This window comes from Zootoca vivipara, chromosome 4 (genome assembly GCF_965207765.1).
Source record: "Zootoca vivipara chromosome 4, rZooViv2.hap1.1, whole genome shotgun sequence".
In the NCBI taxonomy this organism is placed as follows: Eukaryota; Metazoa; Chordata; class Lepidosauria; order Squamata; family Lacertidae; genus Zootoca; species Zootoca vivipara.
Window position 1 is genome coordinate 99,220,976 of NC_142587.1, and position 24,292 is coordinate 99,245,267.

General features: G+C 49.5%; 2 protein-coding genes across 19 annotated transcripts in view; one reads left to right on the forward strand and one right to left on the reverse strand.

Moving 5' to 3' along the window:
• Positions 1-7,956: 7,956 nt before the first annotated feature.
• IL18BP (interleukin 18 binding protein) lies at positions 7,957-19,530 on the forward strand. 2 transcript variants are annotated; one of them, XM_060273974.2, is made up of 6 exons: positions 7,957-8,101; positions 12,125-12,187; positions 13,766-13,828; positions 16,109-16,238; positions 17,757-17,986; positions 19,182-19,530. In XM_060273974.2, exons 1-5 carry the CDS (start codon positions 8,050-8,052, stop codon positions 17,959-17,961), a joined length of 513 nt encoding a protein of 170 aa, XP_060129957.2. In that variant the 5' UTR covers positions 7,957-8,049; the 3' UTR covers positions 17,962-17,986; positions 19,182-19,530. The 2 variants fall into 2 exon arrangements, with proteins under 2 accessions (XP_060129957.2, XP_034971251.1); XM_035115360.3 differs by lacking the exon at positions 7,957-8,101 and adding an exon at positions 8,563-9,302.
• Positions 19,531-21,972: 2,442 nt separating this feature from the next.
• Positions 21,973-24,292, reverse strand: part of NUMA1 (nuclear mitotic apparatus protein 1) — a 72,208-nt gene continuing 69,888 nt past the window's right edge. For all 17 annotated transcript variants that reach the window (XM_060273971.2, XM_060273970.2, XM_088668481.1 and 14 more), the window contains 2 exons: positions 23,746-23,907; positions 21,973-22,673 (listed from right to left, as the gene is read on the reverse strand). In XM_060273971.2, the coding sequence (XP_060129954.2) occupies positions 22,638-22,673; positions 23,746-23,907 (198 nt within the window). In that variant the 3' untranslated portion in view covers positions 21,973-22,637. The remainder of the gene's footprint in view (positions 22,674-23,745; positions 23,908-24,292) is intronic.

Below are 24,292 nucleotides of genomic sequence, written 5' to 3' on the forward strand. Positions count from 1 at the left end.
TCTCGAAGCTACGAAGATGAGTTTGACCAAACTGTGGGAGGCAGTGCAAGACAGGAGTGCCTGGCGTGCTATGGTCCATGGGGTCACGAAGAGTCGGACACGACTAAACGACTAAACAACAACACCCTAAAAGCATCATACATACATCACAGAAATAGGTGGTCTGTATGGCTTCTCTCCTCTCTGCCAAGATACCTGATAATGTTGTAATGATTGCATCACCTGGGCAGCCTGGCCATTCTTTTGAGATGGTAAATACTTTAGTTCTTGAATCCGAGTCACAGGCCCATCCTATTCATACACCAAATATGCCCTTAAGACAGGATTTGAAGGATTTGTAAGTGAAAAGAGCTATTGGGAAAGCTTTCTCCAATCTTTTCCTTCTGCAGAAGGTTTTTTTTACCTCTGTGCACTAAAATAAGGTGTGATTTTTCTCAGGCAATATTTCCTAAATTTTGAAGGGTGAAGGATTGGTTTTCTGTGGGGTGCGCATCCGCTATGTGTGCGTACCTTAAAAATTCTATAACACTCCAAAAGTGTTGCAATTGCTGTGGGTTTTTGTTGCCTTTAATCATCCTACTGCTGCCCTCTCCTCGCAGGCACTTTGCCAAGGGGCAGGTTTGGTCTGATGTTCACCCCCAGTTCCCAGGCCAAGCGAAATTAGTCACATCTTCACAAGCAAGTCCGTGTGGGACACAAGCACAATTTGGTTTTAAATTGCTTGCAGATGTTTCCAGTTGCATTGTTTTAACATTTTTTTTTAAATATATTTTTATTAGTTTTCCAATTAAAACCAATTATATCACATTCATTATTTCAAATTATACACATATATATCAATCAAACCGAATGTTATGCCAAATCATCTAGAAAATTTTTTTTGGGTTCCCATGCTTCAAGAAATTGGGGATTCCTCGCAACCGTCCACTGCCGTCTTTTTTCTAAAGTTCAAATCGTCTCTCCAAGTTCATAATAATCCAAATCTTTCCCTTACAGTCACATAGATGTTTTCCACTTTCAACCGATTGTTTCCCAGCTGCTGAGATAAATATCAAACAAGGTTTCACAGATGTTCTTTCTCCTGTGTGGGTTAATCAGTCCAGCCTCCCCATAAATCTTCTTAGTCTGGAGCTCCCTGTTGCGTCAACACGAAGCAGCGCCATCTTAAAAAGCTCAAATCACTTTCGTTTTCTCTCATAGCCATGTAGATTAACGATCTTTGTAAAATTTACAGCTTTTCCAGGCAGAAGACCCAAACATCAAACCATAAACTCTTGGTAAATTAATGGATCTCCTTGCCCTATAGCTGAACTTAGCTTCAGGTCGCTGCTCCAAATCAAAGTGCATCACAGCTCATAAATCCTCCGAACGCGTCCAGGCACTCCTTCCGTCCAACTAGGGGGGGGGGCTTTTCTCATCGGCAACTCCACATCTTTAAAAAATATGCTCAGTAACAACAGTTTATAAAGTTCAACTCACACAGTCTTTTGCTTCTCTTTCACTCCAAACAAGCCAGGACATCGCGTCTGGGAAGGTACGAAGTAACTCATATGAAGAAAAATAAAAAAAAACTCACTTCCCTTATCGCTCCGTCCCCATCAATCCTTCTTCCAGATGAAATACAGCCTTTGACTCCTCTCCCTTAGCAGCATAAATTTCTCAGCAGTAAACAGCGCTTCTTCCCCTCCTTCTGAAGTATGTCCATAGATTTAAGCCTAATTATCTTCTTTAACCATGGAAATCCCCGCCATGCAGATTAGCGTCCGGGAGTCCTGGCCCTCGTAAGTGCTTTTCAGCCCAAGCTCCCCCCACTCCATAAACAGTCGGAGTGGGTCTGGGGGCATCGCGGGCCAGCGGCCCCTCTCCGTAACCCCCGGAGAGGGTAGGGGGTTGCCATTTACTCCCCTAGCAACCGCCAAATTCCTTACGAAGGTCAGAGGGATGGAAAACAGGTCCGCCATTCCTGCCGGCGGAAACCGGAACCTCATTGTTTTAACATTTTGATGTTTGCTGCTCTGGGCTCCTTTGGGGAGGACAGGATACAAGTTTAATAAAATTAATCTGTCTCACGCACACTCACACTTACTCTGTGATTATTCATGGTGATTTTGTGGCGTGATTGACTGAAACACAAGCACTAGGACGTGTAATGGAAACTACTTGTGGGCTCCTCAGGATCATCCCAAAATTGCAGCAACTCCCTATTTGAAGGCCAAAATTCGACCATGGAATAATTTTGCCCTTTTTGACTCAGTTCTGTCATCATGAGTTCAAGTCACTGAGCATGTCTGACGGTCAAGCACCAGTCTCTGAATCAAAGTGGGTAACCGCCTCTTGTTCCTGTTCCTGTTTTTATTTTTATTTTTATTTTTATTTTAGGCAGTGCCTATTTCTGGAGTTGTAGGACTCACTCAGAGCTTCCTAGTACTTTGGAGAAATGGGACGAGAGAGATTATCTTTATTAGTACTGTATTGCAATTACAGTACTGGGAATCTCTGGGTTAACTCATCAAACTCATTGTGACTGTGCTTTGCAGGCAAACTGCCCCAGTTCCTGTAACTGATATGCAGGGCCGGCTCTAGGTAAGGTCCCGGTGGCGCGGTGCGCCAGGGCGCCGGGCTGGGAGGCAGTGCGCGGTGCGGTGCGGCGAAGCCGTGTGGAAACCGGGCGGGACGCTGCGAGGGCGGGGGCGCCGGAGCTATCTCCGCGCCTCAGCGCCAGGGCGCCCGACCTGCTCCAGACTGCCCTGCTGGTATGCGTTCTCTTAAGGCTCACTGATGCAGATCAAGACTGAGGGCACCTGGGTGCAAATTCCGCTCTCAGCCATGGAACTCACTGGGCCACCTTGGGACAGCTCCTGTCTCTCAGCTTGGCCTACCTCACAGGGCCATTGTGAGGGTAAAGCTGCTGTTGACTGGAAGAACCACCCATGCCACCCTGAATTCCTTGCAAGAATGGCCAGGCAAAAGTTTAAAAAATAAAATAAACAGGCTTCGAACTGGTGCATTCAGTCGCTCAACCATCTGTCTCGGTAGCCAATGGAGGAGGAGACTTCACCTTTGGGGGTGAAGTCAAACCATTGGGGAGTTACAGCGCCTGCTGTGGCTGTAGAGACAGATGGGGAGAGACATGTTTTGTTGCAGCTGGGGCAGATGAAGGTGTCTGTTTGTGCACTCCTTCCAGCAGCCATGATGAACCTATGCTGAGCTTCCTCAGAGTGTGCTGTCAAGGCTGCATCATGTGCAAGCAACATCTCTCAGATAAGAATCTGCCACACTTTCGTCTGGGCATGGAGATTTGCAGGCTGAGCAGACCCCCCCCCCCCGTCTCTCCTTGTATGGACGTATACACTCTTATAAGAATTTAAGGTCTCAAATATATAAACCCGCAACCCGCCCTGGGGAACGCCCTCCCACCAGATGTCAAAAAGAAAAACAACTATAGTAGCAGACTTTTAGAGGACATCTGAAGGCAGCCCTGTTTAGGGAAGCTTTTAATCTTTAAGAAATGAGTGTATTCTAATATTTCTGTTGGAAGCCGCCCAGAGGGGCAGGGTATAAATTATTATTATTATTAATAATAATAAAAAATAATTAATTAATTTAATTATTCATAAATTTACAAGGCAAACACACACACACACACACACACACACACACACACACACATGTTCCCACTGTGTGCGCGGATGTAACACCCTTCCCCCGTAACCACTGAACCAAATTGCATCAAATTAGGACAAAGCGTACCTTGCCCATCAGGGAGGGATCTGGCATAAATTCCCCCCCCCCAAAAGCACACCTTTCATACCTAAAATAATGATTAAACACAATTAAATTAGACATCACCAGCAGAAGCTCTGAAGACTCCAGCAGCATCCAATAGAAAGGCAGATTGTGCGCTGTCACCAGCAAAAGCTCTGAAGGGCGGCGCCAAATAATGATGTCATCAACCGAGCAACTGAAATCACCAAGGCGGCCATTACCAGACAACTCACAGAGTCAGGCCGGGGCCAAGGAATGGAGATACAGGGCGGAGGCCTCGGCTACCATTTAAATACTAGCCCAAGCCCTTCCGGTCTTCTGCCAGCGCCGTCCAGTGGGGTTTGCCTCGAGCTCCGAGGCAACCTGGCGCCGCGAGGGGGGGGGGGGAAAGCCGCAAAAGCAACGCGACTACCCGAAAGAGCCCCATATTGTGCTTTATGGGGACAAAGTGCTCAGCAGCGCCCTAATTCTGACTCCCCTACTTTCTGGTAAGCTCGGTTAAGAGCCCTGTTTAGAGTGGGGTGGTAGTCGAAGGGGCCATTTTGAGCGTCACTGTCACCCTCATGGCAGCGAAGCTCCGTGCCGGCGGTGGAGAGCGGTGGATTCTCCCACAGCAAAAGAAATCAAAATTGGGAAACCGTGAGTAAAAGAATAATAAAAGTCTAAGATCTGATAGAATTGGCCACGGAAGAGGCTTAAAAAGGGAGCCGACCTCTTCCAATTGAGAGACTGTGATACAGTAACCTGATCGCTTGCCGGGAAGGTGAAACGAAGTATCCAATTTATTAACAATTGGACTTAAAAGAAGCCCCCCAGGGAGCCAGATCTAGGTCCCTGGAGGGATCAGCGATTGGACTTTGTGTTGTGGAATTGCTAAAAAGAAGAAGTGGGGGTATGGCTGAAAGAAATTAAAAGGAAAAGATGCCAGCCTGGGTAACAAAATGGAGTACAATGTTTTGGAATAACACTACCACTATTCCCTGTGGTGCAACTTGCTGTTTTCCCATGAGACTGGAATAGATAAGATGGCTCTAGACTCAACATCCGCAAAAGACCAGCTTTGGCAAAAGATTCTTTTAGAACTTTTTGACATTAGAAAGGAACTGAATTTGTATACCAACCAGTTGCGTGAATATAATAAACAATTAAGAGAGGCAAATAGAGAAAACTGCATGGAAAACAGGACTGGAAATGAAGCTGTAAAATTGGATATAGAGGACAAAGAGGAATTACCAACATTGGACATTTCCATGGTGCATGAAGAAGCTGTACAATTTGAAAAGGAGGAGGAAGAAGAATGGCAGAATGCTCCACAAGTGGGAGATGTGGAAGAGAAGGAGGACTGGACGCAAGAATACCTCAAGGACGAACCAGGGTGGGCTTTTGCCCTCCCAGTGAGAGAGGGGGGACAGGGCATGCTCTGGGAAGTTAGAAAGGAAGGTACAGGTGGAGGGGGGAGGAAACAGCAGAAGTGGGGTAAAATTGTCCTGTGGAAATTATGGGGGGAAGCTAAAAGTTGCAAAGGGCCACTTCATTGAGGCTATTGCTGCAGCTAACAGTCAACCTCAGAAAACTCAGACCCTGCATAATTTCAAATTTTGCATGGCTGACATAGACAAAGCATGCAAACAGGTCCTTTAGAAAAAAACCACCTGATTTCCATATACATTGCTATGCAAATCACACGGCTGGTTTGAAGGCCAAAGTTCGACCGTGGAATAATTTTGCCCTTTTTGACTCAAATCTGCCATGAGTTCAAGTCACTGAGCATGTCTGACGGTCAAGCACCTGTCTCTGAATCAAAGTGGGTAACCGCCTCTTGTTCCTGTTCCTGTTTTTTTATTTTATTTTAGGCATAGGTGGCATTTCATCTTCAAAAGGGCTGAAGTGGTGGCTTCATTTACACATCAAACTTTCTTCCTTTAAAAGCAAACATAATTTCCCAGGTGTATTTGTCAAGGCAGTTGCTATCGAGGATGGAGAACGTTAATCCCCCCTCTTGTCTTGGGTAGGTTTCAAGCCAGAGCTGCGGGGGGGGATGAAATAGATTTAATTTGTATCAGAAAATCCCTGATTTTCATGGATGCAGATATTGCCCTGACCATAACTCATCAGAACCATAATTCCCTCAGAAGGTAAAGATCAAATCAAAATAACTCTTGATATTTTTTTTGCGGTTGGTAACTCATTTTGTGATTGTCCAAATCAGAAAACTTTATTGGACATCACATTCGTGGAACGGCATCTAGAGCATTGCCTTACAAGAAAATGTCACATGGCACATGGGATTTTTATCTCGAAAAAACAAACTGGACTCTTGTGTGGCAGTGATGTGCACCTAAATACTGTAAGTTCCTCTCACTGGTTGGTTTGTTTTTTATATAATTTTTATTTGTTTTCCATTTAACATTATACATTCACATCATCGTTATCCACTATACTGCCTTGGCTCTTAGAGCCTATCGACTTCCTTCCCTAACGCCTCATGGCTTTCAAAATTAACCCTTATATCATTGCAATGTATACACTTTCCAATTCTAATTATACTCATTGCAAAATATCTCAAAATTTGAATATAGAAAGATAGAAAGTTTCTCATTACAAGTCTTCAGACAACCCTGCTAGTGATGTGATCTTTCAGATATCGTATGAATTTACTCCAATCATGCTGGTTCCAGATTTTCCCTGCCAGCTTCACCAGTTCTGCAAAGTCTATCATCTTCATCTGCCCCTCTTCTCTTCTGACTGGTTTTGAGAGAAATATGGATGTGATAAGACTTTCTTCCTGGACTTATTTCTATTCAACAATATATGTATTTTCCAGATTAGTCAATTGCCTTGGAGATTATTATTATTATTATTATTATTATTATTATTATTATTATTATTATTATTACCCCACCCATCTGGCTGGGTTTCCCCAGCCACTCTGGGCGGATTCCAAATATTAAATACAATAATTTATTAAAGATTAAAAGCTTCCCTAAACAGGGCTGCCTTCAGATGTCCTCTAAAAGTCTGGTAGTTGTTCTCTTTGACATCTGGTGGGAGGGCATTCCACAGGGCGGGTGCCACTACTAAGAAGGCCCTCTGCCTGGTTCCCTGTAACTTGGCTTCTTGCAGGTAGGTAGCCGTGTTGGTCTGGGTCGAAGTAAAATAAAAAAATTCCTTCAGTAGCACCTTAAAGACCAACTAAGTTTTTATTTTGGTGCATGCACACGAAAGCTCATACCAAAATAAAAACTTAGTTGGTCTTTAAGGTGCTACTGAAGGAATTTTTTAATTTGGCTTCTTGCAGTGAGGGAACCGCCAGAAGGCCCTCGGAGCTGGACCTCAGTGTCCAGGCTGAACAATGGGGGTGGAGATGCTCCTTCAGGTATACTGGACCAGGGCCATTTAGGGCTTTAAAGGTCAGCACCAACACTTTGAATTGTGCTCGAAAAAGTACTGGGAGCCAGTGTACGTCTTTCAAGACCGGTGTTATGTGGTCTCGGCCGCTGCTCGGAATTGTGCTCGGAAACGTACATAGCAGGCACTCATTCCTCTTTGTCTTTGCCTTATTTTGTATTTGTTACATCTATCTATCTATCTATCTATCTATCTATCTATCTATCTATCTATCTATCTGCTGTAATACTGAAAACCTTGATAAAAAAATTATCACAGAAAAATCTTCCTAATGTTTAGTCGGAATCTCCAGGTCCTGCCTTCTGGAGAAGAAGAAAACAAGCTTGCTCCTTCTTCCACAGGGCAGCCCTCGAGACATTTGAAAATGTCTCTCATATCCCTTCTGACGCTTCTTATGCAGGCTAAACACAACCCAATTCCTTCAACCATCAGGCCATTTGCAAAGAAGTTTAAAAGCCCAGGTCCCCATGGCCATCCATGAGGGTTGGGGCCTGGGGGGCTCCCCTTCCTGCCCCTCTCCATTGGGAGAAAGGGATCCACAGCTGGCTTCCATCATTAACTGATTCAAAGCAGGTGGGCAATGGGCGGCAGCATGGCTGTGCTATGAAGTCGTTCTCGCTCCAGGCAAGGGGAGAGCCAGTGACCCGCTGAGATCACCCTGTCTGTTGGCGGCAGCTAGACTATGTTTCCCAGAAGGAGGCGGAGGAGGGAGAGGAAGGATCAGTGGGTGGGTGGGCAGATGGCTGGACAGAGTGCTCCAATGGGCACAATTTGGGCAGAGACATTAAGTACCCAGCAATGTGGACATGTTAAGGCTACAAAGGCAGGCGGTTGGCTGCACATTCCCAGAGGTTAATTATTAAGGAGACAAAAGAAATGAAACCCGCAGTATTGCAACCTCTGCCAACAGCTGCTTTACGCTATAAAGGTTAGGAAGTTGGTATGATTTTTCTTTTTTTTACCCGTTTTAGAATTTTTCCTTTTCCTATGTCTTAAACTCCTGCTTGTTGGCACCTGTCTGTCTTGGGAGACAACGAAGAAATGCGCTTTCAGGGTGTCAAGTCAAATCGTTGGGGAGTTATAGCACCTGCTGTGGCTGTAGAAACCGAAAAGGGAGAGACATGTTTGGTTGCAGCTGGGGCAGATGAAGGTGTCCAGTTTCACGGATGCAGACGCACCACGGCGTTTTGTCTCCCTGTGCTCCTCCCAGGGGTCATTCCTCCTCTGGTCCCTGCTATGGATTCACACCATCTGAATGGCAATGCCCATCAACTTTTTTGGGGGGGGGCGGGGCGGCCCCCTCAAATATTTTATTGGGGGCCCGAAAACCTCTTGGCCCCTAGGAGTCAGTGCAGGGAACTCCAGCTCCAGGTCAGTTGTGGACTGAAGGGCTTCATTTTGGACAAAAGCACTTTCTGCAGTCCGGAGCTCAAGAACGAAACCAACCAGAACTCCAGGCGAGGAGGGCAGTGAGTAAGAAAGGGCTTATCTAAAGAAAACAGAAAGCCTTTGCACCAGAAGCTCACGTGGCGCTAAATCTAGCTCAGAACAAAAGTTGAGAAAAACCCAGCGGTCCTTCCCACCAGACATCACATTCATTCTGAGCTTGTGCGGGTTTTCCCCCTTGCACAACGTAGGGCTGAGATTTTTCGGATTATTAGTTAAATCTGTGTCTTCAGGTGGGTTTCCCATGACTTAGCAATGCCAGCGGAAATGTAAAGCAAAACTGAGAGGGGCAGAAGTGCTGTTGCGCTTCCAGGAAAGGGGGAAGTGTCCAAGTTGGCTTTTGAAGGGTCAGCAATCCACAAAATGTTCTTGGAGTTCCTTGAAAGAACCAACATCAGCTGTGTCTGATCCTTTTTGGACTCACTGGCAAGTCATGGGGGCAGAGAGGCTGGAACGCAGACATGCTGTGCTGATCCCAAAAGCACCACACGGCCTCTACAACCCACCTGCTTCCCCCCCCCAACCTTCCCCCCCAACTCTCCTTTTGAGCAGAGACTTTGAGAAAGGGCAAGCGTTGATGTTACTTCCTGTGAGTCAGGAACCAGATGTATAAAGCTCTTCCTTCTCCCTCGGCCAAGACACCCTCCTTGCGAAGAGGACGAAGAGGATGTCTTCAGCCACAGGTAAGGAGCCAGCCGCCTCCACCGCCTCTGCCAAGGCTTCTGAGCCACACACTCTGCAGCCTCAGTGGCGCCATCTGCACCCACACAGACGTGCCCCTTCAGTGGCATCGCAAAAGAGGGAGGAAGCAGCCGCAGGTCCAAGGGGAACTTTCCCTCTTTCTTGAAGTGTAACTCTGTACACTTCAAGCCAAGGCTGCGCACCTTCAAAGCACAACTTCCCTAAAGAATCCTGGGAACTGTGGTTTGCAAAGGGTGCTGGGAAGTGTAGTTCTCTGAGGGAAACCAAGCCTTGTGAGAAACAGTTGAGGGAGCTGGGGGTGCTGAGCCTGGAATGGAGGGGACTGAGAGGAGGCAGGAGAGCCAACTTCAAATGCCTTCCACGCGGAAGATGGAGCAAGCTAGTTTTCTGCTGCTCCGGAGGGAAGGATCTGAACCAAGGGATCTGAACCAAGGGATCCAAATGGCAAGGAAGGAGATTCCGACTGAGCAGCAGGAAGCAACTTCTGACAGGAAGAGATGTTCAACAGTGGGATCCTTGGGATCAGGGATCCTTGAGCTCTTCATTCCTGCAGACCCTCCAAGTGTCCTTATTTTCCAGGGAAGTCTCTGATTTAGAGAAGCCGTCCCGGTTTCTGATTTGATCCCGGAGTGTCCCTCTTTTTCTTAGGATGTCCCAATTTTCATTGGAGGAATGTTGTGGGGTATGGAGTTATCTGACTCCCGAGCCGTCTGACGGCTATCCTGTATTGTTGTTGTTTAGTCGTTTAGTCGTGTCCAACTCTTCGTGACCCCATGGACCAGAGCACGCCAGGCACTCCTGTCTTCCACTGCCTTCCGCAGTTTGGTCAAACTCATGTTGGTAGCTTCGAGAACACTGTCCAACCATCTCATCCTCTGTCGTCCCCTTCTCCTAGTGCCCTCAATCTATCCCAGCATCAGGGTCTTTTCCAGGGAGTCTTCTCTTCTCATGAGGTGGCCAAAGTATTGGAGCCTCAGCTTCACAATCTGTCCTTCCAGTGAGCACTCAGGGCTGATATATCCTGTATAGGGAAGGGTTTTTTAAAAAAATGTTTTATTGTGTTTTTATATATGTTGGAGGCTGCCCAGAGTGTCTGGGGTAACCAAGTAAGATGTGCGGGGTATGAACAGTAAAACGATCATTATCTATTTTCATCAGGGAAATGTTAGAGGGTATGTTCCTGCATTGCAGGGGGTTGGGCTAGATGACCCTTGGGGTCCCTTACCATTTTCTTCTATTCTCTGGGGGCATTTGTGAATGACCATTTTCAACGTGGTGCAGTAGCAATAAAGATAATAATTTGTCCATTCGTGTTATGCCGGCATTTACTCATTTATTTATTCCTTGCACTTCCACCTTGCCTTTCTGCCGAGGTGCTATACAAAGTTAAAATGCTAAAGCACATCCATGAATGGATGGACAGCGTAAAGCTGGCCTGATGGTGGTTTTGGGGACGGTGTGACGGGGGATACCCTGGGCTCCTCCTGGCCTGACTGCCTCCCTCTGAGGGAGAGGAAGGAATCCCTTGCTGGGAACTAAGCGCCTGGTCACTTTTCACATTTTATTACATCTTAGGACCTCTGGCGCTTATGCTTTGCTTTTGTTTTGCATCTGCCATATGTCACCTTGACACCTTTCTGGTACGAATTATCACTCCCTTTGTATATCTTTGCCAATTTCGCCGGGGTAAGATGCCACCTATATTGCATTTTAAGAATATTTTCTCTTAGGTCATAATTTGGCGTAAATTTACTATCCCTCATCCATAATTTCTCCCACTTTTCTACCATTATAGCCTTCCCTAAATCTTGTCCCCATTTTATCATGGCCTCCTTTGTTAATTCATCTTTTGTTTCCCATTCCAATAATAAATCATATATATATATATATATATATATATATATATATATATATATATATATATATAATATTTGGTATCCCCTCCCAATAATATTCTATCAAATTTGGAAAAAACTGTCTTCAAATCCTGTTACCTTATCTTTCTGAAACCTTTGATTAATTTGAAAATACTGCAGCCATACATTTAAATACCCTTTAATCTCTTTATATTCCTTTAATCTGATATTTCCTTCATCTTTCTCTAATAACATTTTATATGTTGGCCAATTCCCCTCTAAATTTGCAGTGCAGGCAGGCATTTCATTTATTAATTTATTTTATAAAATTTTTATTAAACAAATTTAGCAAAACAAGTTATCAATATAGTCAATTACATTTCCCTCTTTTTTTATTCCCTCCCCTCCCTCCCTCCCTCCCTCTCCCCCCCCCCCAGACTTCCCTCAGCTTCCCTCTCTGATTTGTTAATACATATTATTTTCTTCATGTTATAAATTTGTGAGTGTTTATTCAAAACCTGCCATGGAGTCCAAGTCCTTTTGTTGCCTTTTTAAGTACAGTACTTTGTAAAAAGCTCCCATTCTTCTGCAGGCAGGCATTTCAATTGCCGCAAAGCAGCTGGAGCCTGACTTTTGCTGCTCAGCCCCACCCTGCGCTCAGCCACTGCCATTCGGCAACTGGGTACGGCAGCCGCTAACCGTGGCTAGACCACCTCCTTTCTCTCTTAACCTGTCAAAGCCATCGAAGCCAGTAGCCATTGCACCATCCTGCAGCAGGACGTTCCCAAGGTTCGCGACGTGCGAAGGCGCGATTTGCACCTTGTGAGCTGGGGAGAGGTTCCCTTGGGCTGCAGGGCTCTGGGGACAAGCAATGAGTTGGTGGAGACTCTTGCTGGCTGCATATGCTAACTGTCTCTCCCCCCCACCTACCCCCACTCCCTTTCCAGGTTTCCGCCACCAGGCCCGCTGCCTGCTCTTGGCCCTGATCTGCAGCGGCACCTCCTTCCAAGGTAAGGCAAAGGGGCCAGTGGGAGGAGATAACCCTCTAACAAAACCCCCTCCCTTAAAAAAAACAAAACCCATTGGCCATTTAAAAGTGAGTGGTCAGCAGTCAGGGATCGGCAGCTGCCAGACCTTTCCAGAGGGTCTCCATCCCCTTTGGCAGCATCTCTGTCTGGAAACCCAGCCTTGTGAGGAACGGTTGAAGGAGTTGGGTATGTTTAGCCTGCAGAAGAATGACAGGCGATGCCGTCTTCAAATATCTGAAGGGCTGCCGCAGGGCAGGTGGAGCAAGCCTGTTTTCTGTTGCTCCAGAGGTTGGGACCCGAACCAAGGCATTCAAAGGGCGACCCCGACTTAACACCAGGAATAATTTCCTGGTGGTAAAATCTGTTCGAATGTGGAACGGACTCCCTCGGAAGGTGGTGGACTCTCCTTCACTGGAAAGTTTAAAGCGGAGGTGGTGGATAGGGCATCTGCCAGGGATTCTTTAGCTGAGATTCCTGCCTTGCAGGGGGTTGGACTGGATGACCCATGGGAGCCCCTTCCAACTCTACAATTCTACCCAGAACAAAGAGCCTGTTGGCTCTTTGGCGGGGCTGAGGCAGGGGGCCTAATCCACAGGCTCCAGCCCTACAGTGAGTGGGACACAGGTGTTAAATACAAAGGGGTGTTAAACGCAAAGGGAGAGCCAAGCAGAAGCAGGACCGCAAATCCCTGAGCAGACTGTTCCACAAGTCTTGCCAGCACTTGGGAACCAGATGGTAATAATAATAATAATAATAACAATTATAATTTATTATTTACCCCGCCCATCTGGCCGGGTTCCCCCAGCCACTCTGGGCGGCTTCCAACAGAACACTAAAATACAGAAATCCATCAAACATTAAAAGCTTCCCGAAACAGGGCTGCCTTAAGATGCCTTCTAAAGGTCTGGTAATTGTTGTTCTCTTTGACCTCTAGTGGGAGGGCATTCCACAGGGTGGGTGCCACTACCGAGAAGGCCCTCTGCCTGGTTCCCTGTAACTTGGCTTCTCGAAGCGAGGGAACCGCCAGAAGACCCTTGGCGCTGGACCTCAGTGTCCAGGCAGAACGATGGGGGTGGAGACGCTCCTTCAGGTATACTGGACCGATGCCGTTTAGGGCTTTAAAGGTCAACACCAACACTTTGAATTGTGCTCGGAAACGTACTGGGAGCCAATGTAGGTCTTTCAGGACTGGTGTTATGTGGTCTCAGCGGCCGCTCCCAGTCACCAGTCTAGCTGCCGCATTCTGGGTTAGTTGTAGTTTCCGGGTCACCTTCAAAGGTAGCCCCACGTAGGTAAGGGGCAGTGGTGGTCTGCCAACATACTCAGGAGCCCGTACGATGCCATCAAGGGGTGTGTGGCCTGAATGCCTTTGCGCCTTTCAGAAAGTGCTCTCTTCTTTGCAATACAATAAGCAGGTCAGGTTGTGGCTCTCCATCTGAAACCACACACCAGTCATCTCAGGGGGGGGGGATTAGGAGGTTACCCGTCTGCACCAGCAGAAAAGGCTATCCTAGGGTCCCAGGGTGCCTCCTCTTCATTTCAAGAGTTTTCTCTTTTCAGAATCAGCCGCAAATGTGCAGCCACACATCTCTTCTGACCTTGTCGCACAGAAACCTTCCTGCAGTAAGTAATGCCGTGCACAAACAAGTCAGACCGGTTTGAGAAGGGTGCTGGGGAATCCGGGGGAACTATTATTGGTCCATGGAGAGACGATAACCAATGAAGCCTAGCTTTGGGAACCTTTGCCCCCCCCAGGAACATGAAGGGCCCACCAGGCCTCTCCAAGACCCACCAGGAGCAGCTCGAGTTGTCCTTAGTATAGAGCAGAAGACTTGTCAGGAAGAATCGGTCAGCCTCTCCTTGGAGAACTCCCGATATTTATATGCAGAAGGATTAAAGCCCCTACAGGGAATTATTTCTTTGCACAAGGAATATTGCCTCAAATCCAGCAGGTACCTCTAAGGGTCCCCATTGAAGCTAGATGTTGGAAGACTCAGGAGGGAGAAAAGAAAGGACTTATTTATGAAACACATAGTTAAACTGTGGAACTCCCTGCCACAGGAGGCAGTGATGGCCACCAACCTGAATGGATTTAAAGCGGGATTAGACGAATTCATGGAGGAGGAGAGGGCTATCGATGGCTCCTAGCTAGGCTGGCTTTGCTCTGGCTCCACAGCGGGGGGGGGGGGCACCAATGCTTCTGAATCCCAGTTGCTGGAAACTGCAGGAGGGGAGGGGGCTCTTGTGTTCGAATCCTGCTTGTGTGTTTCCCATCGGGGCACCTGGTTGGTCACTGTGAGAAGAGGATGCTGGACTGGATGGGCCATTGGCCTGATCCAGCACCCTCTTATATATTTGCCCACACCCGGACAGCCATTAGGAACTTTGAATTCCAGGTGGCGGGGGAAGCTGGGAGGGTCTGCTAGCCCCCTCCCAAAATTTAAAGGAGACTCGTGGTACCTTAAAGACTGATAATTTTGAGGCAAGCAGGTGGGTTGCCTGAATGGGGCAGTCTTTTACCATGCAGCCTGAGGTTATAAAGCACATTTAAAGCCTTCAGATTGGAAGGTGTGGAGAACAGTCATTTGGGGGGGCGGAAGAGACTTGGAGCGCTCACTCCCAGTGTTCTCCCTGCAAGGCATTTATTGAAACCAGCAGGACCCCCACCCCCACCAAGAGGGCTTCTGTCTGGCTGGCACATGCACACACCCACCCACCCCCCTTTGCTTTCTCAATGCCCATTCAAGATTGCCCAGATCCCCACAGGTGTGCAGTCTACCCTCTGCACCCCAGTAATTTCATGCGCCATAATAATAATAATAATAATAATAATAATAATAATAATAATAATAATAATAATTTTATTATTTATACCCCGTCCATCTGGCTGGGTTTCCCCAGCCACTCTGGGCGGCTTCCAACAGAAAAATAAAACAGGGATGCCTTCAGATGTCTTCTAAAAATCTGGTAGTTGTTTTTCTCTTTGACATCTGATGGGAGGGCGTTCCACAGGGCAGGCGCCACCACCGAGAAGGCCCTCTGCCTAGTTCCCTGCAACTTGGCTTCTCGCAATGAGGGAACCGCCAGAAGGCCCTCTGTGCTGGACCTCAGTGTCCGGGCAGAATGATGGAGGTGGAGACGCTCCTTCAGGTATACTGGACCGAGGCCATTTAGGGCTTTAAAGGTCAGCACCAACACTTTGAATTGTGCTCGGAAACGTACTGGGAGCCAATGTAGATCTTTCAAGACCGGTGTTATGTGGTCTCGGCGGCTGCTCCCAGTCACCAGTCTAGCTGCCGCATTCTGGATTAGTTGTAGTTTCCAGGTCACCTTCAAAGGTAGCCCCACATAGAGCAGATTGCAGTAGTCCAAGCGGGAGATAACTAGAGCATGCACCACTCTGGCGAGACAGTCTGCAGGCAGGTAGGGTCTCAGCCTGCGTACCAGATGGAGCTGATAGACAGCTGCCCTGGACACAGAATTGACCTGCGCCTCCATGGACAGCTGCGAGTCCAAAATGACTCCCAGGCTGCACACCTGGTCCTTCAGGGGCACAGTTACCCCATTCAGGACCAGGGAGTCCTCCACACCTGCTCGCCTCCTGTCCCCCACAAACAGTACATCTGTCTTGTCAGGATTCAACCTCAATCTGAAGCGGCTTAGTCCTGCTGGCCACATGACCCAGAAGCTGTACGCCGGCTCCCTCGGCCAGTAAAGCGAGATGAGCGCCGCAAGCCCAGAGTTGTCAGCGACTGGACCCTAATTCAACCTCAATCTGTTAGCCGCCATCCATCCTCCAACCGCCTGGTCCCCCAGAGCCACTCCTTCCAAAGGGGAGGGGGCTGTTTGGCCTTCCTTTTGGGCCCTGTCAGGTGATTCCGTGTGATCTCTCCTCCTGCTCAGGTAAACAGATCCGCATTCCATGCGAAGGCTACACAGATTACGAAGACAGCGGCATCATGTACTGGCTGGCCAATGGCCAGTTTGTGTCGGAATTGTACCCACGTGGCGAAGTGAGCGAGGGGCGCACCGAGTGAGTAAACCCTGCAGCTTCCAGGGGACCCGGCAGTCGGTCCGTTTCCCCGCAGAGGGTTGGGCTAGATGGGCCTTGGGATTCCACCCCCCCCCCCGCAAAACCCTGCAGTTCTACGGTTCTGAAAGTGTCAGAGCACCTGCCTTGCATGCAGAATGTGCCAGGTTCAGTCCCCAGTGGCAGCGCCTCCAGGGAGGGCTGGAAACACTTCTGACCCCGCGGAGAGCGCCTGCTGCTGGTCGGGGAGGGGCAACGCTGAGCTCGATGGAGCAGCCACCTGACTCCCCCCGAAGGCAGCCTCCCATGGACAGAAAGCAGGGGAAATGGAGGAGAGGCTTTGCTTGGGGTCCAGCCTTTCCAGGTGACATCTGCAGCAGCCTGCAGCTTTCGGAGGACCTGCCCCTGCTGTTACACCTGGCCACGTTCAAGGTGGTCCAATTATCAACGGCTACCCAGCCACAATGGCTATTGCTCTGTCTCCACGGCCGGAGGCAGCAATGCTTCTGGGCGCCAGTTGCTGGAAACCACGGAGGGGAGAGTGGATCTTGGGCTCGGATCCTAGAATCATAGAGTTGGAAGAGACCACAAGGGTCATCCAGTCCAACCCCCTGCCAAGCAGGAAACACCATCAAAGCATTCTTGACATATGCCTGTCAAGCCTCTGCTTAAAGACCTCCAAAGAAGGAGACTCCACCACACTCCTTGGTAGCAAACTCCACTGCAGAACAGCTCTTACTGTCAGGAAGTTCTTCCTAATGTTTAGGTGGAATATTCTTTCTCTTAAGGCATCGTTTCCAGGCCTTTGACCATCCTGCTTGCTGGCTTTCCCATGGACAACTGCTCAGCCACTTTTGAGATCAAAGGGTTGGGCTGGGTGGCCCAATGGCCTCACCCTGAAGACTCTCCTTATGCTCTTAGGTGTATGCGAAGCCCATAACTACTTGGGACCAGTTTACTTGCAAGATCACCTTACCCCACACAGAATCAGAGAGTTGGAAGGGACCCCCGAGGGACATCTAGTCCAACCCCCGGCCATGCAGGAATCTCAACTAAAGCATCCAGGTGCCCACTCGACCGCGTCAATCTGTGGAACTGGCAGTGTTACAGATGTACATTATACCTGTTCTGCATTTGTAAGAAATCAATCTTTTAGTGTGCTAGTACTTGCACTCTGGAACTTCCTGCCTATCGATGCCAGTCAGAGATGTGCTGTTTTGGGCCTCTGCAGAAAACATTTTTGTATAGAGAGGCCCACCCAGAATGTTTAGAATGCCCATGTGTTTTTTAGGTCAATGCTGGCTTTAAACTTTTCCGAACAATTTAAATAGTTTTTGCTAATAATCCCACCGTGTTGCTCTTTTTGTCAGCCTTTTGAGGCTTTTCCAGAACCAAGCAGTGTATACATTTTATGCAACCAACACTAAATAAAGGCACACACTTTCCCCAACTTGTTCTCTCCCAAGGTCCACTGTCTCCCTTCCAACTTATTTTCTTCCTTCTTTCTCTTCCCCACCCCAGGGAGAAAGCCAAGGGCGTCGGCCTGTCCCTGAAACGGGAGCTGATCATCAACAACTTCACAAAGAAGATACAGAACACAAGGTTTGAATGCGTCATCCTCGATCCGGCAGGCGCAGCGCGAAAGGCCGTCAACTGGAAGCCGACACCACGTTTCAGGAATCAGCGTGGCAAAGTCCCAGAGCAGATCAACAGCGGCAGCACCTAAGGACTTTTGAGCAAGAGCTTCGGAGGTAAACAGGCAGCTCCCCTAAACTCTCTGCACCTTCCAATTGCTCGTGTGCAAGAATTGTGAGTGCAAGGCCCTGCCTAGAAGAGGAAGGGCTGGACCTGTGAAACACCACATTTCTCTCCAAGCAGAAGATCCTTGTTGGAGCAAGGAGCATGCACTATGCAAGTGTTTGCTGAACACTCACAGCAACGCTGCCCCCCCAGGCTTTCCAGCTGTAAAGGTCTTTAAGCAGATGGCCACCAGTCAGGGACACTTTAACTGCAATTCTTGCATTGCTGGGGCTAAGACTAGGTGGCCCCTGGCAGACCCTTCCCGTTCTACAATTCTACGATTCTAAATGCAAAACAGGTACTGTCAGCTCATTAAGGTGGCAACTTAGGGTCCCCCTTCGCACTGTGACTCGATAATGACAAGGCCCCACATTTGTGCCTGTTTGCAGGAGATTCTGAGAGAGATGCTCTCCAGCAAAGAGGCAGCAGCAATTGTTGGCAGTCCCAGGTGGAGTAGCAGGACTTTCTCCGACAGGATATGTGCCAGTTACGCCAGCACTGAGTTGGTCTTGCACTCCTCTGATGCTCTGCATTGTACTGACACAAGCCTACGGCCTGACATTGTGGCCTCATTATTCCCCCCCCCCCCAAATACACCACTTGTTAAAAAAATACCCACAAAGTGGTTTGCATGCCTCTGTGTACCATATGTATGAGTTGTAGTGTTGGAAGGCACCCAATGGGTCATTTAAGCCCTTGCAAGCTATTTTTCTTCCTTTATGTATACAGTGGTACCTTGGTTCCCAAACAGCTTGGCTCCCGAACAAATCGGCTCCCGAACGCCGCAAACTAGGAAGTGAGTGTCTGCTAACTTTTTTCCAGAATCCAAACGTCCGACAAGGCTTCCAATTGAGTGCCAGCAGCTCCAGCAGCCAATCCAGCAGCACAAAAGTGGTGCCTTGCTTTTCGAACCGTTTCATGAGTCGAACCGACTCCCGGAACAGATTAAGTCTGAGAACCAAGATACCACTGTACAGCGGTATAATAGCCAGGCTTCCCCAACCTGGCGCCCTCCAGATGTTTTGAATGACAACTCCCATCAGCCCCATGTTGGGGAAAAGCTTGGCTCAGGCCTGTGGCATCTTGCGCTACATATAGTAGGTGCTCTGAAAACCAACCCTCTTTCTGTATTTCGCGGTTCTGCAGGGACACAAGATGCAGGAGGGCAGCGGTGCAGCCGAGGGATGGGAGAAGAGCGGGCGTCGTGGCTGCTGGGAAACCAACTTCCGGTTGCTTCTGCTCTCCGTTGGGTCACGCAGTCTCTCTCTGCTCCAGGCAGGACCCCCTCTGCCAGCTCCAGCCACCCACTCCAGAGGAAGGAGACCTCTCCTCAAGGAAGGAGGAAAACAAATGGGACATTGAGGGCGTGGGAAAGGTAGCAAAATGCCATTCCTTCTTGGAGGATTTTCAACCTCACCCATATAGCTCCAAGCAATATGTAGAACTGTGTTAAATAAAAGCTAGAGGTATCCTCTTGATGTTCCAGCTTGAACAAGTGGACGGCTGCCACTGGTTTTTCCTGCTGCCTTCGTCATCTTGCCTCCACTCCCAGCAGCAGCCTGAAATACGACGCGTTTAAGTAGATTCGCATCCCAAGCTCCTTCCCCGGTGGAGGATGTGCTCTGTCAATGAGCCAAGGTCCTCTTTGGACAGCAGATATGCACGGGCTTAATTCGTATGTGAAATGCTGTTCGCATTGGCTTCCAGTTTGGGGGCTGGGCCCATCACACAGGGCTAGTTTGATCTTAGAAAGATGTAAGAGTCAGGGACAAGGGAGCCCCATGTTCTCCCTTGCACCAAGACCCTCCTGCAAAACTGGGCAGCTTGCAAAGGTGGGCAGCGCCTTCCCTGGAAAGAGGGCCCTGCCTTTGGGCCACAAAACGAACAGGTGGTGGTAGGTGTACCTGTCTCAGGTGTTTGTGAAGATCTGGGTCTATTTCAGCCTGACTTCAGGGTGGGAACTGGCCTGCTACCCTGCCGGGAAACCTGAATGAGGCAAGGAATGGAGAGAATGCAACCCTCTTGGCTCTCGACAACTTTAAGAGGCCACAAAATCCTCCTGGGCTACTCGTGTGGGGCGGGGTGGCAGGAGGCTCTGGCCCACTGTCAGGGGTCAGGCAGGCCCCAGGTGGTGGTGGCAGAGGCAGCTCTGTTATTGCGGGGGGGACGACTGTGCTGTAGGGACTTGCTGAGTACCATCCTGGCATCCTGGCTCAAGGGTGAATTAACAGAAACTTAACCTTGAGAAGTGACCCTGTCAGTGGGTGGGTCTACTCATCTGGAGAGACGAGGTGTACTTTTCTCTTGATAAAAACATACAGAGTCCTGAGGGATCAGGCCAGGGATCCATCCTCCCATGTCCCTCCGGGGGGCCAACAAAAGCCGCCTAGGAAAGCAATAGGACCTTCACCCTTTTGGGGCCTTTTGTATCCCACCATTTGACCGTCAGGCAGTGATTGAGAACATTACAGGAAGTTGGGCTAGATGCCCCTTTCCAACTCTACAATTCTATTTTAAAATGTACCTAAAGCTGACTGGCACACACAGCATCCCACTGCCCTCACTATGCAGCCGCCACCAACTGCAGCCCTTCTCAGCGCACCTTGTTACTCAGTTGAAAATCAGTCCATGCCATTATCCACCACGCTCCAAGTATCTTTCCCCCCCATGTGGCTGCTGCCCCAGTGAATGGTCAGGGCCACTCCTATGGCAGCCTGGACAGCACTTTCCTGGGGGAGGCAGCGCTATTTTAATGCCCCAGAAGGAAGGGGCTGTTCTGCGTCAGGCGTGGGTAGGTTTGGAACAGGACTTGCTCAACAGGGACACGGGCTGACTCTGTCCTGTGCCAAAGTTTTCAATAAAAGCCATCTTTAAAAGGATTGGGGGGAATGGATCTTTGTGGAAACTCAAAAGCGTTGAGAGAAAATGCACTTTGTCCAAAAAGCTCAGAGGCAGCTCCTCGTACCTCTCAGCCCTAACGCCCTCATCTTAGACCGAAAGCTGCTTTCTGGGCTGTGCCCTGCCTCTGGTACACTCAAAGCAGGAGGAAACACCACCAAGCCACTGTTTTTTTGGGAGAAAAATACCATTTATTTACAAGTAGAAACATTTTTTAAAATGACACATTTGATTGCTAAGTTCTCTACAAAGGCGAGTATTAGAGGGCTGCGAGTGGTGGCGGTGGGGGCACCCTCAGGCAGTGTCCCTCCCCAGTCCAGGAAACAGCTCACCAGGGAGATCCAGCGGGGCTCTCCTGAGGGCCAGGCCCTGCTGTGGGACGCTTGCCCACGGAAGGGATCCAAAGCAGGGGCCTTTGCACAGCTCCTGTGCACTCTGATGGAGCATCTGCAGGAAAAGGTCCGGCCGGATTGTGCCCCCCAAGATCCATGCGTGGGCACTGGCCCCACGGCTGCCCCTGCACAGCCACGCATCCCTCCGCCCCCTTCTCAGGAGGGACACTGCAGTGAGGCCTCCCCCCTGCCCCACTCCATGCCAGTGCCTACAGAGTACAATACAAAGCAACACAGCTAAGTAAAGCCTGTGGAATAAGGGGAGGGAGAGAATGCACAGCCTGTACATAATGGAGCTTTCTCCTCCTCCTCCTCCTGCCCAGCCACCAGCAAGGGGCCCTTCAGACAGCTGGCGCTCCCACCTCCTCCCGGGAATGATTCCTCCAGTCGCCAGGCTCAAGAGATTATTTTTTTTAACACCCCTCTTGCACAAAAGCCACCCCAGCTCCCAAATGGTGGCTCACATCACCAGGAAGCAGGCACATGACTCTATGACAACCAGGGCAAAGTTTTGCAGAGGAGAGAAATGTGTTTCCCCCCACAGCTTCTGGTAATGAGTAAGCAACTAGTCTTCAATGTTTGACAGAAGCTTCCCACCCCAATTCTCTAGTCTGCTGGCCCTTGCTTTACAATTGGTTGTTTTTAAAAAAGAACCAAGGTTGGGAAGAGGGTCGCCTTGCCACAAAACATCTCCAACTTTGGTGCCTTGGCCATTTACTGCGCCAATGAGGCAAGCAGAGAGCCCTTCCTTACTCGGCGTGAAAGGGAGGGAGCGTTTACTAGGGGGACCTAGCTCCTCAATAGGAGGTGTGCCACTCTGGGTGCTTAAGGAGGGGGTGTTGCATTGGCAAAGGTGGTAAACATTATGACACTGCCTCCCTGGGAGCGTAAAATACTGCCAGCCTAGTCCTCCTTTGCCAAGCACTCCCGATTCCTGCCTGATGGAACAGTGGCTGGTATTAAGAGCCAGTCCCTGGAATGGTTTGGAGGTTGTCCCATCGCCCTCAACACGCACACACGGCTGCCATCACCACAGAGGGGAAAGCCACCCTCCCCATCTCTCAGCCAAGGAGGCTCACCACCCACCATCACGTGGAAAACGGGGCGGGGTGAAGAGTCCGTGCACCAGTTGGCATCCTGGCCAGAAGGCTGGGGTCTCAGGCCATGTCAGAGCTGGGAGGGAATACGAGGAGGGGGAGGAAGGCTGCCGGCGGCTCAGCTGGTAGCAGAGACTGAGGGGCCTTGGCACCTGGCTCCCTTCCTTCTGGGGAGATGCGGCAGGCGGGGGAGTTTTCAGCCAGGAAAAATGGCGTTAGAACTTGGTGTTCCTCGTGGACCTGGAGTTTGCCTGCAGGAAGGGGAAAAGAAGACAGGAGTTGGGTGGGCTCAATGGCAGAAGCTCAAAAGGCAGAAGGATCTAACTGGGACCACCACGCCCACCCCACTGTTTCTGCAATCCTCTGGGTTGTTCTCCTGTACAAGCCTCCACCGAATGAAGGGCAGCTGCGGCCAGAGCTCTCCTGCATCTCCACTGCTCTCCTGCTGGTTCGAGCCACGCTTGTGCCCCATGGGAACGATCCTCCTCCTAGTGTGTCACCTTAAGGGCACCAAAGTCTGCTGCCTGAGGAAGCTGCCTTGCTTTGACATGCCTCTTAATCGGAAGCCCAGAGAGGAGGACAGCTTCGTTCCCCCACTCTGCCCCTCAGATTTGATAAACCCAAGATGAACTCCACAGTCTTATGAGAACGACGAGAGTGGCTCTCGTCACTCTTCTGCACGGCAGCAGATCAGGAAGAAGACAGCAGGTGAAGCCGGTCCCCTGGGCAAGGGCAGAGTCCCACACCCAAGACAGGTGCTGCAAAACCCAGAAACCACACACCACCAGTGGGAGGGGAGGGGATAGCAGCCCAAAGGGAGGCCCGTGCTGCCCCTGGTGTGACCCAGCCAGAAGAGCTTCCATACAGGCCTGCTTGCACTGCACAAGGGGAGGCTGGCCTGCTCCGGCAGCCCATGAGACCTGAAGGAGCAAAAGGATGGGGAGTCATGCCTGGCACATGGGGGTGCCCGACCCTATGACTGAGCAATGCACCCAGCCCTTGCTCGACTCCCACAGGCATCTGGTCAGCCTGTGAGAAGAGGATGATGAACTAGATGGGCCATTGGCCGGATCCAGCAGCCTCTTCTGGTCTTCTTTTGCTGGCAAACCGCCTTCTGTGCTCCAAGGAGTCCCAGACTCATGGCTTTTTCCAGCCCTCATCTCTCTCTATTAGCTCCACCAGACTCTATATCTAAATACTGTACACTAAATGCAGACTCACATTCCAGGCAGAACCTCCCTCCCGCCCATGTTTGCTCCAAGGGGATGCTGGGAGTGAGAGACTCGTGGGGACTCTCAAGGGGAGGCCCCTCCTTCCTCCTACCTTGCCCTTAGGTGATGATGTTGCCCTCGGGGATCTCCGGCTGCTGCTCCGAGGTGAGTTTTTGGGAGTCACTTTGCGGTTGGGCCCCCGGCGCAGGAGGCTGTTGCCCAGCTTCTTCGGAGTGTTCAGAATGCTGAAGGCCATCGACTGGCGCCTGTTGGGCTGCAGGGAAAGAGGGAGGAGTCAGGAGAATCGGAGGCCTCAGCAGCTCTTCTGTGCTCTCTCATCCCCACAAGGGAACTCAAGAGAAGAGTTAGCATCCCTTGACATACCCCCTCCTCCACCCCAGTTATTAAAATCACTGCAGAAAAGCACCAGGCCCACGTCTGAAGTTAGGGAGAGATTGAGTTTGTGTGTGTGGTAGTCTGGTGTTTGTGTATAGATAGGCAGAAAGGAGAGATCATACTTTGGAGAACCATAGAACTGTAAAGCTGGAAGGGACCCCAAGCTCCTGCAACACAGGAATAATAGCTAAAGAATCCCTGACAGGTGGTCATCCAACCTTTGTTTAAAAACTTCCCTGCCTCTGCTTCAGCAATGCCACAGC